This window comes from Colletotrichum siamense (assembly GCF_013390195.1).
Source record: "Colletotrichum siamense strain Cg363 chromosome Unknown KSG_Cg363_contig04, whole genome shotgun sequence".
NCBI lineage: Eukaryota > Fungi > Ascomycota > Sordariomycetes > Glomerellales > Glomerellaceae > Colletotrichum > Colletotrichum siamense.
The window spans coordinates 6,281,966-6,297,479 of NW_023501017.1; the positions used below are offsets into that span (position 1 = coordinate 6,281,966).

At 53.8% G+C, this 15,514-nt stretch overlaps 6 protein-coding genes across 6 annotated transcripts; 3 read left to right on the forward strand and 3 right to left on the reverse strand.

The window, feature by feature from the left end:
• Positions 1–438: 438 nt before the first annotated feature.
• On the forward strand, positions 439–1,227 carry CGCS363_v007623 (uncharacterized protein; the record flags this gene model as incomplete). Its single annotated transcript, XM_036639472.1, has 1 exon — positions 439–1,227. The coding sequence occupies one exon, from the start codon at positions 439–441 to the stop codon at positions 1,225–1,227; it is 789 nt and encodes a 262-aa protein (XP_036496823.1).
• Positions 1,228–2,528: 1,301 nt separating this feature from the next.
• Positions 2,529–3,404, reverse strand: PDX2 (putative pyridoxal 5'-phosphate synthase subunit PDX2; the record flags this gene model as incomplete). Its single annotated transcript, XM_036639473.1, has 2 exons — positions 2,529–3,030; positions 3,148–3,404. 2 exons carry the CDS (start codon positions 3,402–3,404, stop codon positions 2,529–2,531), a joined length of 759 nt encoding a protein of 252 aa, XP_036496830.1.
• A 1,598-nt stretch (positions 3,405–5,002) lies between these two features.
• On the forward strand, positions 5,003–5,929 carry pyroA (Pyridoxal 5'-phosphate synthase subunit pyroA; the record flags this gene model as incomplete). Its single annotated transcript, XM_036639474.1, has 1 exon — positions 5,003–5,929. One exon carries the CDS (start codon positions 5,003–5,005, stop codon positions 5,927–5,929), a length of 927 nt encoding a protein of 308 aa, XP_036496829.1.
• A 2,517-nt stretch (positions 5,930–8,446) lies between these two features.
• Positions 8,447–9,586, reverse strand: CGCS363_v007626 (uncharacterized protein; the record flags this gene model as incomplete). Its single annotated transcript, XM_036639475.1, has 1 exon — positions 8,447–9,586. The coding sequence occupies one exon, from the start codon at positions 9,584–9,586 to the stop codon at positions 8,447–8,449; it is 1,140 nt and encodes a 379-aa protein (XP_036496828.1).
• A 635-nt stretch (positions 9,587–10,221) lies between these two features.
• CGCS363_v007627 (DNA damage-binding protein cmr1) lies at positions 10,222–11,819 on the forward strand (the record flags this gene model as incomplete). Its single annotated transcript, XM_036639476.1, has 2 exons — positions 10,222–10,759; positions 10,810–11,819. The coding sequence occupies 2 exons, from the start codon at positions 10,222–10,224 to the stop codon at positions 11,817–11,819; spliced, it is 1,548 nt and encodes a 515-aa protein (XP_036496827.1).
• A 1,088-nt stretch (positions 11,820–12,907) lies between these two features.
• Positions 12,908–13,524, reverse strand: CGCS363_v007628 (UPF0311 protein; the record flags this gene model as incomplete). Its single annotated transcript, XM_036639477.1, has 2 exons — positions 12,908–13,448; positions 13,520–13,524. 2 exons carry the CDS (start codon positions 13,522–13,524, stop codon positions 12,908–12,910), a joined length of 546 nt encoding a protein of 181 aa, XP_036496832.1.
• Between the last annotated feature and the right edge of the window lie 1,990 nt (positions 13,525–15,514).

A 15,514-nucleotide genomic window follows, 5' to 3' on the forward strand; every position in this document is an offset into this window, starting at 1 on the left:
CGATGACCAACAGAGCTGACCGCACCCGGAGAGAGGCGCTGGCCCAGGCCGGGTATGGTACACCCCCCAGACATACGGGATCACGATCGCGGACCCTTGGTCTTGGCCGGGTTGCATTCGGACTCTGTATTCCCAAATTGTGCTCATACTGAACCCCCCTTGGCTTTGTCGTGATGGCCCCTTCCGCTCCGGAGGTAGCTTGGGCGTCTGCCCGACGTTGGTTTGTGGACTTTTGAGTTGACGCCCTTGTGACATGACGTCCGGAGATGGACGTCACAGTTGACGAAGGCTTGGCCAAACGCTAGAAGAAGCATACGATATCTCTCCGGCTCCATATGCGATGTCCTGATATAGAGTTTGTCTGCATTCCTTCATGAGGCTTCGATTTCGATCTCACTCACACTTTGCGACACTGGGCTGCGACACAACATATTCAACATGTCTCCTCAAAACACTTTCACATTCCTCCTTACCCTTGCTGCCGGTGCTGCTGCCGGCCGGGTCCAGTACAGACAAGTGGACTGCTCTACGACGACAACACTAGACGCCCTTACCGTCACCAGAGTAGAGCCCATTTCGATATATATCCTCCCTGAACAACAGCAACAGCAGCCCACAGGTACGGGAGCAGACGATGAGGGTTTCACTGCAGTCTACACAACCGTCTACCCAACCTTCGCTCCGGAATGTTCTGAAGGTCTGAGGGCAGAGACTTACACCATCACACAAACTTGCTCTGGCTCCATCACCCAATGCCACGGATACGGTGACGACCTGCCCCAAGGCTTCACCACCACTCAGGCAGTTTGCACCGACGGCCCCACACCAGTCACTGCGGTCCTCACCGTTCCTCAGGAGACTGATGCCGTGGTCACTGTCACTGTCGAGGAGGTCATCACCGAGCCCGGTCTGACTACTACTCGCCTGGTCACCAAGACCTGCGCCAACGGCCCTTGTCTGCCAGACATTACTGCCGCCGCCGTTCCTGGAGCCGAAAGGTTAACCATCAACGGAGGCACTATTGTGCTGCCTGTCACGGTCACCAAGACTGAGACCGACAAGACGACAGCAACTGAGAAAGAGACCGCCACGGTCACCACTACCAGCGACTCCAACGAGTTCAACCCCAACGGCTTCAACAGCGGAGCGGGACACATGATCCCCTCTAATAAGTCCATGGTCTTTGCCATGAGTGCATTCGCTCTCTTGTTTCTTTTGTCAGCATAATTAGCGGAGGCAGTTGGGAGGGAGGGCATCATGTCATAGCGTCTGATTGATGAGGTTTGCAAAAGCGACCAAGGGATTATGAGCCTATTCACGAAGAATATTTGATACCATTCTGTTTTAATACCTAGTATAAACCTTCTCAGGTTATTTCTACGAATTCCTGTATATTCTTGTTTCTCTTCCAACGTAATTTACCTTAGCCATCACTTCAACCAGTATCATAGAACTGTTTGAGACGCTTGACGGTCTTTGGCTCAAATTTACTACTCATCACATCCACTATTCTTTTCAAATTCCCCTCGTGAAGTTGAATGCGTGCCAATTTGGAAGAATGGACCTAGTAGTCCTGGGCTATTCTAGACTACATCTCACCTGCGACATCTATCTCATCCTCGGAAATCCATGGATATTCGCGTGTTATTCACGCAGCTGCTAGACGTAATTGCATCTTCGAGAAGGCGGCATCGTGGACTTTGGTTCAAATTGGCCGTCTAAGAATAGGCATCACACACTACTCACATTCAATGTAACCCCAAAACGAGGGGTGTTCATTGAGGACCCCTTGTGCGTGATCTTCACTGAGACCGCGGTCTTGGGACCTATCCGCAGGGTCGGTAGGAACCTGCATCATGTTCCTGAAGATCTGCAAGTTTTGCATCATAGATCCCAATGGGATCCCACCAGTGTGAGGGGCAAATGCTGAGGTTGAGATCATCCCGACGCAGATGTGTCAGATATGCGTTGCCAAGCTCACCTCACCGTGGTTCGTGCGTGTGTCTATCCTGCGTGCCTATCTAAATGCCGTGTTTCCGTGTCTATTCTATGAAACTCCACCAACATTTCTCATGCGTAATAATATCCCGAATTCCCGCAATAATTTCCGAACTCGACGAGTGCATCATTTGCCGGGCCGGTCGGGTGCCAAAAGTTCGGTTCATGGGGTGTGATTCCGTGACTGAAGTTCGCTTCGCAAGCCACGGATGTCACTAGCCCATCTCTCCCCATTCCAGCGACAAAGCCGGCTACGCAACTCTGCGCACCCGAGCAACCGCTGCACTAAGATCTACGTTGTTTCTCACCCGTTGCGTCTATGCCTCTGATGCAAGCCAGGACCCCTCTCTTGTGGCAGGCATCCCACCGGTGCTGCTAAACGTCCACCCCCAACGTCGATCCCTGGGGTGAGATTTTGCGTTTTCGTAGATGGCGTAGTATGTGTGATATGTGCTCGCCAGATGCCACCAGTTCTATCCGTCCGCCAACCATGACATCACATGATACCCCTCGCTTTCGTGGGCTGACATTCACGCAGATGATGTGGGAGGCAGGTTCTGGAGGACTTGCTCCAGCCACCAGACGTGAATGCGAATGTCGTCAGTCAGCTCAGGGTGGAAACTCGTGGCAAAAATGTTCCTCTGCTGAACGGCGACGATGTCACCTACAGAGTCATCTGCCGTGCTCTGGCTGACGCCCTCAACCTTCGTCTTACGCCCGGGCAGTACTGCTAGGACTTCGACTGACGACTTCGGCTCGGCATCTTTGGAAAGGATCTCCTCCACAATTGGCGCGCGAATGAAGACGCCCGGGAAAGGTGCCGACGCCGTTTTCGAACCACCGTCGCCCCTCGAGAGGAAGGGCAGGTTGAGGTCCGCAACGAAGCTCTCAATCTGACGGCCAAAGTGATTACGGTGGACACGCACAGCGAGGCCACCGATGAGCTCCTGGCCACCCTTCTTGGTGGAGTTTGCCTCATCGGCAAGCAGGATGGCGCCGGCGCAGGTGCCCCAGACCGGCTTGCGGTTAATTCTGATGAAGAATGAATATCAGCCGCTGTCTCATGGATGGGACATAGCAAGGGGTGAGATGAGAAAACTTTGCCAGGAATTCACCAATGACATCACGTTGCTGCGACTGTGGACTCACTTTACGAACTCTCTCAAAGGTTCCATCAGGCCGGACTGCGTGGCGACCAGAGAGATTGTCGTGCTTTCGCCGCCGGGAATGATGAGGGCATCACAGCGGCGGAGCTGCTCCTCGGTGCGAACTTCCGTGGTCTCGATCTCGGGAATCGGGCTTGGCGCCGGGGCCGATGCGAGTGATGCGGCAGCCTTCCGGACAAGCTCAAGGTGCTCGTGGAAGCCGCCCTGCAGGGCCAATACGCCGATAGTAACAGCAGGCATCGTCAAGTCGTGATGGTGTATGAGTTGGTGGTGAAGAAGAGTGCTGTCCTTGAAAATGAAGGGTAAAGTGGTTGAGAATTGCCGTGTTGGTGATTGAGTCATTCACGCAACACACCCAGACCAGGTTATGGACCGAACGACGATAACACAACACTAAGAGGATGGGATGTGCGTGGATTGAAGCAGCCTTGGCGATAACGGTCGTGCCACTGCACCCTCGCAGCCCGTTGCTAGCCAGATGAGCGGTTTAGTGAGGTTCTGGGGTCGTTGTCGGCGGCGATCGGGTCCGTTGGACACGGGCGATGGCGGCGCCGCGGTGTTAATTTGGGCACCGCTGTATCGATATGGAAGGTCACTAACGGCGCAAAGGGCGTAATGACACAGTCATTTGCTAGTGCAATGCAAGTAATTGACAGAGTCAAACGGCGGAGTAGCAGGATCCGTGGGGGCCGCTGTGGATGGAGGAGACATGGAAAGGCATGGAGAGGCGGCGACGCAAGAAAGTAGTGCACGCATATCGAGCCTGCGCAACTCAGGGATTGTTCCCATGTTACTCCATCATGCCGTGAACGACGTCAACTTATCAGATAGGAGCTGAAAGATGCAGAGATTCCGCACGGGAGCTGGTAAGGCGGAGGCGGATGCGTTGCCGCCTTGCAGCTGCACATCCGACGGCAGCCGCTCTCCGCCCTTGGCCCCCCCAGAATTATTCGCCGCCGGTCGGAGCACTTGCTGGCCTCAGAGTCGACGGCCGCGGTGGTTGTTACTCTATCGTAATTCCATTGAGGAAAGGTACCTTCGGATAGAGCTCCGAGAGACGAACAGCATTGAGAGTCACTGCGGACCATCCATACATGTCCACAGCAAGGACCCTTTCTTACTCCTCAGTTTTCCTCAGTGCTCACAGACTCCGCCACCCGTTCAAACACCGGCGCCGCCCACCGCCCGCTATGAGCAGCTTTCTATGACACTGCGATTCTCATGAGAAGGTTTCCCCTGCACCAGGACCCCGGAGTAACCGCATGTTGCCTTTCCGAGATCGGGGACGAAGGCGCCCAACACGCCCTTCTGTGATTCCTCGGCGGGCTCTGGGGTTCCCTACAGCCAAATGACCGCCGACTCAGTCGTTGCTCGGCTCGCCTAGGCAAAGGTTTGAGTGTACATACAGTACACACGTCCATCTGCCGCTCGCGAGGATACCGCGGAAAACACGGGATGACTCGGTACAGTTAGAAAAATTTTCTCGTCCAATGGTGACTCGTCGTTGCTGGGCATCCCGTGCATCACCAGTTGTCGCCGCCACCATATACTTAATTATTCGTTCCCCCGTTCTTCTCGAAGGACCCCTTTCCCCGGATTCCGTTACCGATCACCGAACGTACCAAAGATCCATTGCGGAGCGGAGCATTTTCTTCTGACTTGCTTGCTGAGGAATCCTTCTTTTCCTTCTGATTTGCCTGAAAAAAACATACCCCTCACACCCTGAGCCGCATTATTCCCGGACCTTGTCCTAGACCTTCTGGAACACGATCACTATTTTGCCTCTCTCTCTCACCATACCATAGTCACTACGGTTCATCAGTCAAAACTCAGTCAAAATGACCAACAACGACGCTACCAAGACCAATGGCGATGCCAAGAGCTCCTTTGCCGTCAAGGCCGGTCTCGCCCAGATGCTGAAGGGCGGTGTCATCATGGACGTTGTGAACGCGGAGCAGGCCCGCATCGCCGAGGAGGCCGGCGCCTGCGCCGTCATGGCCCTGGAACGTGTCCCCGCAGACATCCGTAAGGACGGCGGTGTCGCCCGCATGTCGGACCCGGCCATGATCAGGGAGATTCAGAACGCCGTCACCATCCCCGTCATGGCCAAGGCTCGTATCGGCCACTTTGTCGAGTGCCAGATCCTCGAGGCCCTCGGCATCGATTACATCGATGAGAGCGAGGTTCTCACTCCCGCCGACAAGGAGTACCACGTCGAGAAGCACGACTTCAAGGCCCCCTTTGTCTGCGGCTGCCGCAACCTTGGCGAGGCCCTCCGCCGTATTGCTGAGGGTGCCGCCATGATCCGCACCAAGGGCGAGGCCGGCACCGGTGATGTCGTCGAGGCCGTCACCCACGTCAAGCAGGTCACCAAGGATATCGCCCAGGCCAAGGCCATTCTCCAGACCGAGGGCGTTCTTGGTCTCCGCGCCTTCGCGAGGAAGCTCGAGGTCGACCCCGCGCTCCTCCAGCAGACCGCCGAGCTGGGCCGTCTGCCCGTTGTCAACTTCGCCGCCGGCGGTGTCGCCACCCCTGCTGATGCTGCGCTCATGATGCAGCTCGGCTGCGACGGTGTCTTTGTCGGCAGCGGCATCTTCAAGTCCGGCGACCCGGTCAAGCGCGCAAAGGCCATCGTCAGGGCGACGACGCACTACAAGGACCCCAAGGTTCTCGCCGAGTGCAGCGAGGGTCTGGGCGAGGCCATGGTCGGCATCAACTGCGACAGCATGAAGCCCGAGGAGAAGATGGCCGGCCGTGGATGGTAAGGAAAGAAAGAGGGTGTGAGGTTGTAGAGCTCGGACTGAGTGCAGGGTAGCGTGTAGTAGTGATTTGGTGTTCACATGGGTCATGACTCTGCGACATGAAATGCAGAATTTCTTTTTTGGAGTGTTCAACATGGGCATTGTGGCCGCTTTACAGCTAGCGAAGCCGAGGGGTAGCCATCTTCAACGGAGCATTGGGAAAATTGGCATAATAAAATTCACTTGACCTCACTCAGTCTGATCTGATGATGTGCGCAGCGATGTCTCAGAAGTGACTCGCGGGGAGTATGGCTTCGCTCTCGGCCGAACTTCACATCCATGTTGAAGAATAAGAGCACGAACCATTGCGTGTGACGCCCGCCAACACGTTTCTCATGACTCTTTGCAACCTTTACATACAGCTGAGTTGTTCAGCTCTTCGCATCGGCGTGTCTTTTTCAGCTGAACGGAATGATTTTGACATGGCGCTAGCAGCTCGCTTTCGCTCAGCTCTCACCCGCAGGTGGTTGATAGCGGGACCACCTTGACAGTGGACCTCGAAGATGGCGGCGGACATAGCTCAGTTGGGAGAGCGTCAGACTGAAGTGGGTTCTGAACCCTGGAAACTTCATTCAATCAATCTGAAGGTCGTGTGTTCAATCCACACTGGCCGCAACTTCACCTTTTGCCAATCAACAAGCATCACACGCAAGCACTGGTTGTTGTTAACGGCTTGTCTTTTGCCTTTAGTTGACTTTTAACCCGAATAGATTCAGAGCTAACGACTCAGTCAGTTCACTCAGTAAAGTAAAAAGCTTGATATTTGCAGCTATGATTGCTTGCTTGTATTATGTGTAAGTCGTCACTGACTATATACACTAAGTAAGTGGCGAGATGTCTTCCGTCATTTACTCACTCATTAAGTAAGTGACTGTGATGAAGCAGCAGTTGTGCAATCCTGGTGGTCACTCGCGCACTTTGAATCTCGCCAACAATTTCTATCAATCATATTTTCTGACCTGTATTTGTTCTACCCCAGCCCCAAAGGATTCACCCAAGCTGGTCAATAGGACAAAACGCCCAGGTCATACATACTATGGATATTCATTTGTTATTAATTGCTGAAAAACTGCTCAAGATCATCAATGACCAACCAGATTGTGTCAAAATATCTACTCAGGGGTGCTGGATAAACATAGTCTCTTTTACCTTCACATGTGTTCCCTGAGATGATTATTCATCTTTCAACTGGATACAGAGACTGTTTTTCAGCTTGTTAGTAAGTAAGTAGCTGCGCAGAATTGAAAGACGTTGTCGAGTCAATGATAGATTAAAACCAGGTTGTTCTGCTTTCACAATCGCAATTGAGGCAAATGTATCTCATTCGGTTATAACAAATCACTGACAACTATCCTAATGCATGTGAACTGGCTGCGCCTGTGGGTTGATTAGTGAAAGAGACTTCGTAACTGCCATCCCATGTGCAACTGGCGGTTGGTAATACGAGGCAAAACTGGACTTCAAGTTTCAGCCACTCTGGCAGGCAGAACAGGAACCTAATAGAGCTGGTTGGTGTGAACATTAGTAAACTGATTGAAATCAGCCCCCGTCCAACTTCTTTCCTTCCTCCATCGTCATCCTTCATGCTGCTTTTCAGTACCAGGAACTTCAGATTTGCTCTTTTTTTTCCGTCATATTAAAGGCTGTGCCGTGTGCTCAGCTCTTTTTTGGGTGCCAAACCTACATTATGGGCTGTGATTTGAAGACTTTGAAGCAGGACCAAGAGTGCGAGATGGCGTGGCGTGCTATTACAGCCTCCCTAGCAACTTCAGATTAAGCTCGGGGCTTCAAAAGCTCTACCCAGGCGCAGAGCCACGATACTGGCGCGCACCATGTTAACAACACACCTTCAATAACCATGGGCCTGGCGGCCGCCATCAGGCGCTGTCGTCGGCCGCCGCGAAGCGCGCCGTGGCTCCAGTCTGTGAGGCTGCGAGACGCCTTTCCCGCGGGTGTGGAATGTGGCTATGGGGAATCGAAAGATCGACAGGGGCACCATTTCAAGCTGAAAAGCCTCCAGCCGATATCTCCGTTAATTTTTCTCCTTAATCGCGAATAAGGTTGTTGGAGAGTAGTCATGACTGGGAACAAAGGGCGGATGTTGTGATGGCGCGAGGGCGGTTCTGGGCCCCCCATATTCAGGCGCCTAACCTAGCTCCCGCAGCCGCAACTTGCTTGCTTCTTGTCGCTGCTTTCACGGCCAAGTCCGGCTACGCAGACTCGGGAAGGGACGGACTATTGAGTTTACAATGTGCCGCGTGGGCATAGCCACGTACACTCTATCGGAGGGACATCGAGATCCACAGACAGATTTATTATATGGTTGTTTGGAATCAGCCTGGCAGCGCTGAGCTGACGATGCCCGGATAGATGTTCCTCTGAGTCCTCGGCAAAAGGACCCTCTATATGAGCAGTGTTGGTATTACATGTATGTTACAAGACGATATACACGTGATTTGAAGACAGCGTTCGTTCGCCATTCTAGTTACCCAGTGCCATTCGCTGATTCTTCACGGCATGGCGAACACGACGTGCGGCGCGTGCTACCATGGCCTTATCGTCCAGGTTGTAGCCTGGAATGGTGCCAACTATTTTGGAGAAGACACCCAGCCCGCGGTTCCGGAAAGAGTCTAGGGCCAACTCGATGCTGTCGACCAAACGCAGTGTGTCCTTGTCGTAGAACAGGCCAGCATCCTGCATCTCATCGAGAAGGGCGAGCACAGTTTGGGTATCGCCATGGCGAAACCATAGGATGGAGGCCAGCTCGTTGTAGAATGGCGTCGAGACGCCCAGGACGTAGGAGGCGATTCCAAGGGCCTTGACGCGGGGGAGAATGTTCAAGGCCATTGGTGAAGGCCTGGCGAAGACCTGATCGAGGGTTTTGAGGCCTTTGAGGAGATGCATTGAGTAGATGGGGCCGTGGGTGTCCATGTCTAGGACAGGCTTCTGCTTTCGTGTCTCAGTCCCCGGCTGTTCCTCCTGCGGCCTATTCTCGGCAATCCCAAGCTTCTCAATCATGGAGAAGACCTCCTCTTCCAGCACATTCCAAACTTCAACGTCCGTGTTGCAGGTGTCCAGAATCTGTTGCAACCTGGCGCCCTCCATCATGTGCAGGTCGTCTCGTGCGTCTCGCACTTTGGTGGGAACATTGGCTTCGTCCTCCTCACTCTTCATGGCGATGCGAGACACTCTCTTCGGGCGGTCTTCTTCGAAATAGTCGCCAGACATCTCGCGCATTCCGAGGGCAGCTTCGGCAGCTCGACGCAGGGACGCAGGGTATTTGCTCAGGACATCGTCGCGGGATGTAGCGTCGGAGTCAGCATCAGCACCAAGTTTTCTCGAGGGACCGCCGGAGGTTGCGCCGCGCTTCGCCATGTCGTCGAAGATCTTTCGGAAGACATGTCTTTCGCTCGGAGTGATTGTAGATCTGATCTCGCCATCGCGGCCGCTGGGGATGTCGGGGCGTTCTTCTTGAATTGAGCCCTCCCACTCGAACGGGATGGGCTGCTCGCGGGGCGGTCTGCTCAGACGGCTGGCGGTGGTTGAGAAGGGCCGAAGAGCAACGGAAGCCCGAAGAATTGTCCTCGTTTGATAGAGAAACGGCGTCAATGTCGTAGCCATCTTGGGTATTTTGCTGGCGGGCGCAATGTCGGTGATGTTGTTGCATCCAAACTGAATGGAGCATTGAGCTTTTTGCTACGGCCTCTGGAAATTTTCCATGTCGAGCCCACCATCCAATCCACTGGCACTGGCGCGGGACGGGAGCTCGGGCCATGCCAGGGACCATCCAACCATCCCCGGGGCCCCTGCAGCAGTCTGGATGGCTGACGTAATAGACTTAAAGTCCCTGCAGCAGCAGACGCGCTGCGACGCGGTTCGAATCAATTAAAGAAAGTGCCCCGACGCGCCACTCTTTCCGGCGTGAATCCCCTCGTCTTTGGAAGCGCCAGTGGCAACCATCTTTTTCTTCTCACCAAGTCGCACTCAATTGGGAATTAAGTCTTCAGAAACATCTCAATCGTATTTGCATACTGCCATTTCCTTCTTTCAAATTCCTGAAGTTCACTCTTTCCACTGGCAATCTTCAGCACCTCCGCTTTCTGCAATAACTCACTTTCTTACATGCCCTTGGCCTTCATCGTCCAATTCGAACTCACGATTTCTCGCTCCTTTATCACCCCTGCCGCAAAGTCAGCTACGGTTACTATTGCGCATAATACCATCGTCCCGAAGCATTACTACCCACAACCGCCACGATGCCGATCAAGAAGCTCAAGCAAGAGCCAGAGGAGAAGCCCATGAGCGCCTTCGAGCGCAAGAGGTTGGAGAATATTGCCAATAACCAGACTATTTTGAAGGATCTTGCGAAAACCTCGAGCAAGTTGATGCCCGAGAAGCCAAAGGCAGCGCCGAAGCCGAGACCCGCCGTCAAGAGAGAAGCTGCTCCCGTAGCACCAGCTGGCCCCGTACGACGGAGCGCCCGAGTCGCCGGTCTTGACGCAGACAATGAGACTCTTAAGCGCAAGTACGAGGTTGAACTAGAGGACCAGGCAGCCAAGGAGAAGGCCAAGAGAACCCGCGTCAGTGGAGACCTTAAGCTGGGCGACGTCGCGGTCGAGGGGAAGAAGTTTAACAACGGCTTCGATGGGTTGGGCGCCCTGCTTCCTCGCGGCGCACAGCCTGGCGTTCCTACCTTTACAGACGAGGATGTCAAAAACACTTCTGATAAGGACTTGAAGGAGTTGCGGGAAAAGATGAACGGTCTCGAACTCTACCAGAACTGGGCTCCCAACGGTATGTCACCACCTCCACAAGTACAGGTTGTTGAGCTAATCGGATTGTAGACATCAAAATCTGCCCTCTAAGAATCTACAGTTCGACATTTCACCCGACCGAGGACAAACCCCTCATATTTGCTGGCGATAAGGAAGGAGCACTGGGGGTTTTCGACGCCTCACAGGCAGGTCCCGAGACCAACGACGACGACGAAGACGATGACAGCTGGTTTGAACCCGTCATTGGGGCTTTCAAGCTTCATACCAGAACTATCACATCGATTATCGTTTCGCCATTCAACCAGCAAAAGGTCTATACCTCGTCCTACGATTCAACTATTCGTGTTCTCGATCTGGAAAAGGACATGTGTGTGCCTGTCTGGGAGCCTAGTGGCAAAGACGACGATGTTCCCCTTTCGGGGATTGATGTGCCCCTGACGGAAGAGAATATCATCTACTTCTCAACGCTTCAAGGCGCCGTTGGAAGAGTTGACACCCGCACGCCCAAGGACGCGGAGATATTCTCCCTCTCAGACAACAAGATCGGCGGTTTCTCTCTAAACCCGCGTGAGCCACACCTGCTGGCTACAGCCTCACTCGACCGCACGATGAAAATTTGGGACATGCGCAAGATTAAGGGCAAAGGCGACATGAGGTATCCTCAAATGCTTTACGAGCACGACAGTAGGTTATCGGTCTCGCATGCAGCCTGGAGCTCCGGCGGCCACATCGCGACGTCCTCCTACGACGACACAATTAAGATTTACGACTTTGCGGACAAGCAGAAGTGGGACAAGAAGGGAATGGAGCCTACACACCAAGTTCGGCATAACAACCAAACCGGCCGATGGGTCACTATCCTGAAGCCTCAGTGGCAAAAGCGGCCCAAGGATGGCATTCAGAAGTTCACCATCGGTAACATGAACCGATTCGTGGATGTCTATGCCGCGAACGGGGAGCAGCTGGCCCAGCTCGGAGGCGATGGCATTTCTGCCGTTCCCGCCGTTGCGCAGTTCCACCCGACGATGGATTGGGTCGCTGGCGGTACGGCCAGTGGCAAGCTCTGCCTCTGGATGTGAGATGTCACTGGAACTCAGGTGCTTCACGTCTCGAGCTAGGACCCTTTCTGTAGGCACAATGCGTGCAGTAGTTGGGACGATGAGGTCGGCTTGTTCATCTGTGTGGTCAGGTCTCGGTTTGATCGCTAAAGGAAGCTCGAAGGTTTGATATTCATTTGGGAGGGGAATTGGCTGTTGGCACGGCGTTGGAGTGACGGAGGCATTCCGACATTTTGGTTTGCAGGAAGCGGTCAGAAAAGACTGACGGTATTGGCTTGACGGGGAATATCCCATTACATTTGCTTGTTGGACTGCGGATGATGGAATCCGAGTGGTATATAAAGGGAAAACCAGCCCTACATTTGTGTGGTTGCTACGTCAGACTCGAGATTTGAAGAAACTGAGATGGTTGACCAGCTGTCGGATGTTTTGACCTTATCCATGTGTAGCATCGAGTCTACGGTAGAACGGAACATTGTTTTCAGTACCTGCATGACCAACCCCGGTGATCCTTGTGACGATTATGCTATCTCAAATTGGCTTTCATTGCGTTGTCGTCAGCTTTTCATGTCATCATTCTATCGCCCCTGACACATTGCAGAAGTGTGCTTCAACGTGCTGAGATTTTGAGGAGACAACGCACCATCAACCATTCACTTTGTGAGCAAACGAGATCAAGTTAAATGGTTCATGAGCTGGGTTGCCCTACGCCGAGTATTCTTGTAGTCACACCCGGCGCCGGTACATGTGCTTTAGCCGGCCTCAGCCTATGTCTGTGCATGCGTAGAGAGGTGATGAGGTGTGCATTAAATCGAAGGAACTAAATTTCATCATAATGGGCTAAACTAGCGAAACGGAGATCGCAGACATGTCCTCTGGTTTAGATGTTCAGCCGTCAAAGATTTGGTTGGTTTCCATAAGTCAGGTAGTTTGGCAATTTGACACAGTGATATTGGCAGCTCAAAATCACTGCACCAGCAACTTTGGCCCAACAACCTCGATTCCTTCTCATGTGCTTTTCCTCTACCTCTCGTCCTTATTTGCGGTGTTTTCAATCATATGGACGAGAAGTTATGGCTTATGTGCAAAGTCCAGCGTGTCACCCAGGCTCACGCAACCCTGTAGGCATCATAAATGACAGTGGCTCCCAGCCTAGCACCGCTGCCAACCCACATGGCCGTATTCACAACACTCTTGTACCTCTCATCACCCGTCTCCATCTTCACATTCAGCCGGAAGCTGTACTCATCAGGCTTGACGTCGTTGGCGCGGGCCGGGTCGAACAGCCTCTCCATGACGTCCCTCGGCCCGTAGCGCCAGCCCGTCGTCTTGACGGTGATGTACGCAGGCTCTACGTCGTCCGTCTTCAGCAGGTACGACGTCTCGACGGCAGTGCTCAGGTCCTCGGCCACGACGATCTGGCTGTCCTGGCCGCCGGGGACGACGGTGCCGGTGCCCCACTTGGCCGTGAAGACGCCGCCGGAGAAGGAGATCCAGTTGCGCTTGCCGAACGGGCCGACGCCCACGGCGATGAGCGGATTCAGGTCGACGACGATGCGGAAGTCGAGGTCCAGCTTGGGCACGGGCAGGGGGAAGGCTGCGCTGGTCAGGTTGGCGGGGAGGTTGTCCTCGCGGAACGGAAGGTCCTTGCTGAGATGCTTCGGGTCAGCTGTGTTGCGTGTGTGTCTAAGCCACGTGGGTGGTGAGGATATCTGAGATACCTCATTGTGAGATCAGATCTCGCAGTGCGATGTTGATATGTCTGCGCGGGAAGACTGTGAGGAAGATCCTTGAATGGTGTGAGTTTAGTGGAGAAACAACAAGCATTGAAGGCGGGTTCGGGCGCCGAACCTTGGGGATGGGGGCTAGCCTTTGGGACTTGGATAGGAGAAGCAGAGCCAATGTGAAGGAAAGAAACAGAAGCGCTTTCAGAGACATTGAGTTTGCGAGATATCGTCACTGGAGTCGTGAAGTTGAAGCTTGGGGATCCATGAATAATTCCCCTCTTGAGGGTGCGGTTTTATTAGCCCCGCCCCCGCAGTTGAAATCGGCGAAGACGCCGGCAGTTCGGGTCCGGATCTCGGGGAGGGGGTCTGATGAGATTCGGCGGATGCTAGGTCTCTTTCAACCGGCTTGCGCGTTGAGAGTGCACATCAACATCTCCTCGTGGCTGACAGGTGATGCTGTCGCTGCTCCTTGCCCCAAGAGACGGCAGCGCGCTCGCAAGTGCTCGCTACATTTCGAGTCCGCAATTCGAGTCGCGTTGGTTACTCTAGCACGACGACTGCAGTACTTAAGTGTCGTGCTCATTGACCCTTGAAAAAAGGTCACCTTCTGGCCAGAGGCTCATCTGATGGCGAGTGCGACCATGTCACATGTAATCGAAGGCTTATCCGTCGCGCGAGTCGTCCAATCAGCTCAGTGCAGCAAGTGGCATCATGTAAGTGAGATGTTGCGATGCGTGTCACAGGGTCTCCCCTCATGTTCGACGGGAGAACATTTCGTTACCCCGAGCAGTTGGATTTGTTTTTTTCCTCTCCATCACTTTGTTTTTTTCCCTGGAGGTTTGGCGGCAGCCCAACAAAAGAGGGGACGGGGGACGGGTGCGGATCTGGGATTCCGCGATATGCATCTGGGAGGAGGCCCAGGCGAAGCACAGTTGGTTCAGCACAGTGGTTGCTTGCGGCGACGCTGGGCTGATGTCATGTTTTTTTCTGGGTTTGTGGTCCCCTCCCGCCAAGATGGACGTCCGTGGCCGATGTCCGTGGGTGCTGTTGAGTTGTTTGGTTGGACTTGGAAGTGTTTGTTGGCCACAGACGATGCCTGGTGAGATATCGAGAAGAGCAGGCCATCAAGTAAAACATGGCATGCCTTCTACCATACCTGGTGAAGCACCTCGGGACGCAACGGCAAGGCGTCAGGTCACTCACATGGCACATGCATGTCTAAGTGTTTCTGGGCGACATCTTGTGATGGGACCCGGATGGCGCATTTGGCGTCATGAGTGTGGCTTATCGATAAGAGCTCTGTTATCGGGCCAATGGGAAGCCAAGGAAACTCGGAGAGTGGGCATGTGCAGGGACCATGAACCCCCACAGCAAGCAGCATGCGCCTGCCACCTGCCGCCCAGTGCCACCGGTCCATTCTTGCCTTCCTTCCTGAGAGATGAGACAGAGAGAAAATAAGCAGGCAGGCAGGAAGTACCTTCCAGGTTGCCAGAGGACAGGACTGCCTGCCTGCCTGCCTGCCTGTTGCTGCCTCGCAGTCGCCATCCAGAAGGAGGAATCCGAACGCGACCACCACTTCCAGATCAAGTGGATCCCCAACACCCAATCATACGCGACCTCAGGTAAGCAGGGGGGTAGCAGCATCACAAGCTTCATGCAATCAGAGCTGAGAAAGATGAAGATGAATCCACCTAAAGGGAAAAAATGACTGGACCCCTGACAGGGGCCTCTTTATCTGTTTCTTCCATTGGATTTGTTCCTTCCATCCATCCACCTTTTGGGGGCCTGCCCGTGGTGCTTTTGGCAGGCAGTAGGCAGTCAGTGACAGTGACTCTTCTGGCCCAGTGTCAACCTAAGGTACCTTATGTTCACGGGTGTGGTTAGCCCAGGACTAAGGCATCTGCACCTGCACCTGCACCTGCACCAGCAGCAAACAGACTGCACCCGGCCAAAGGTACCTCAGACAAGTGAGGTTAGCCACTTGCTTTT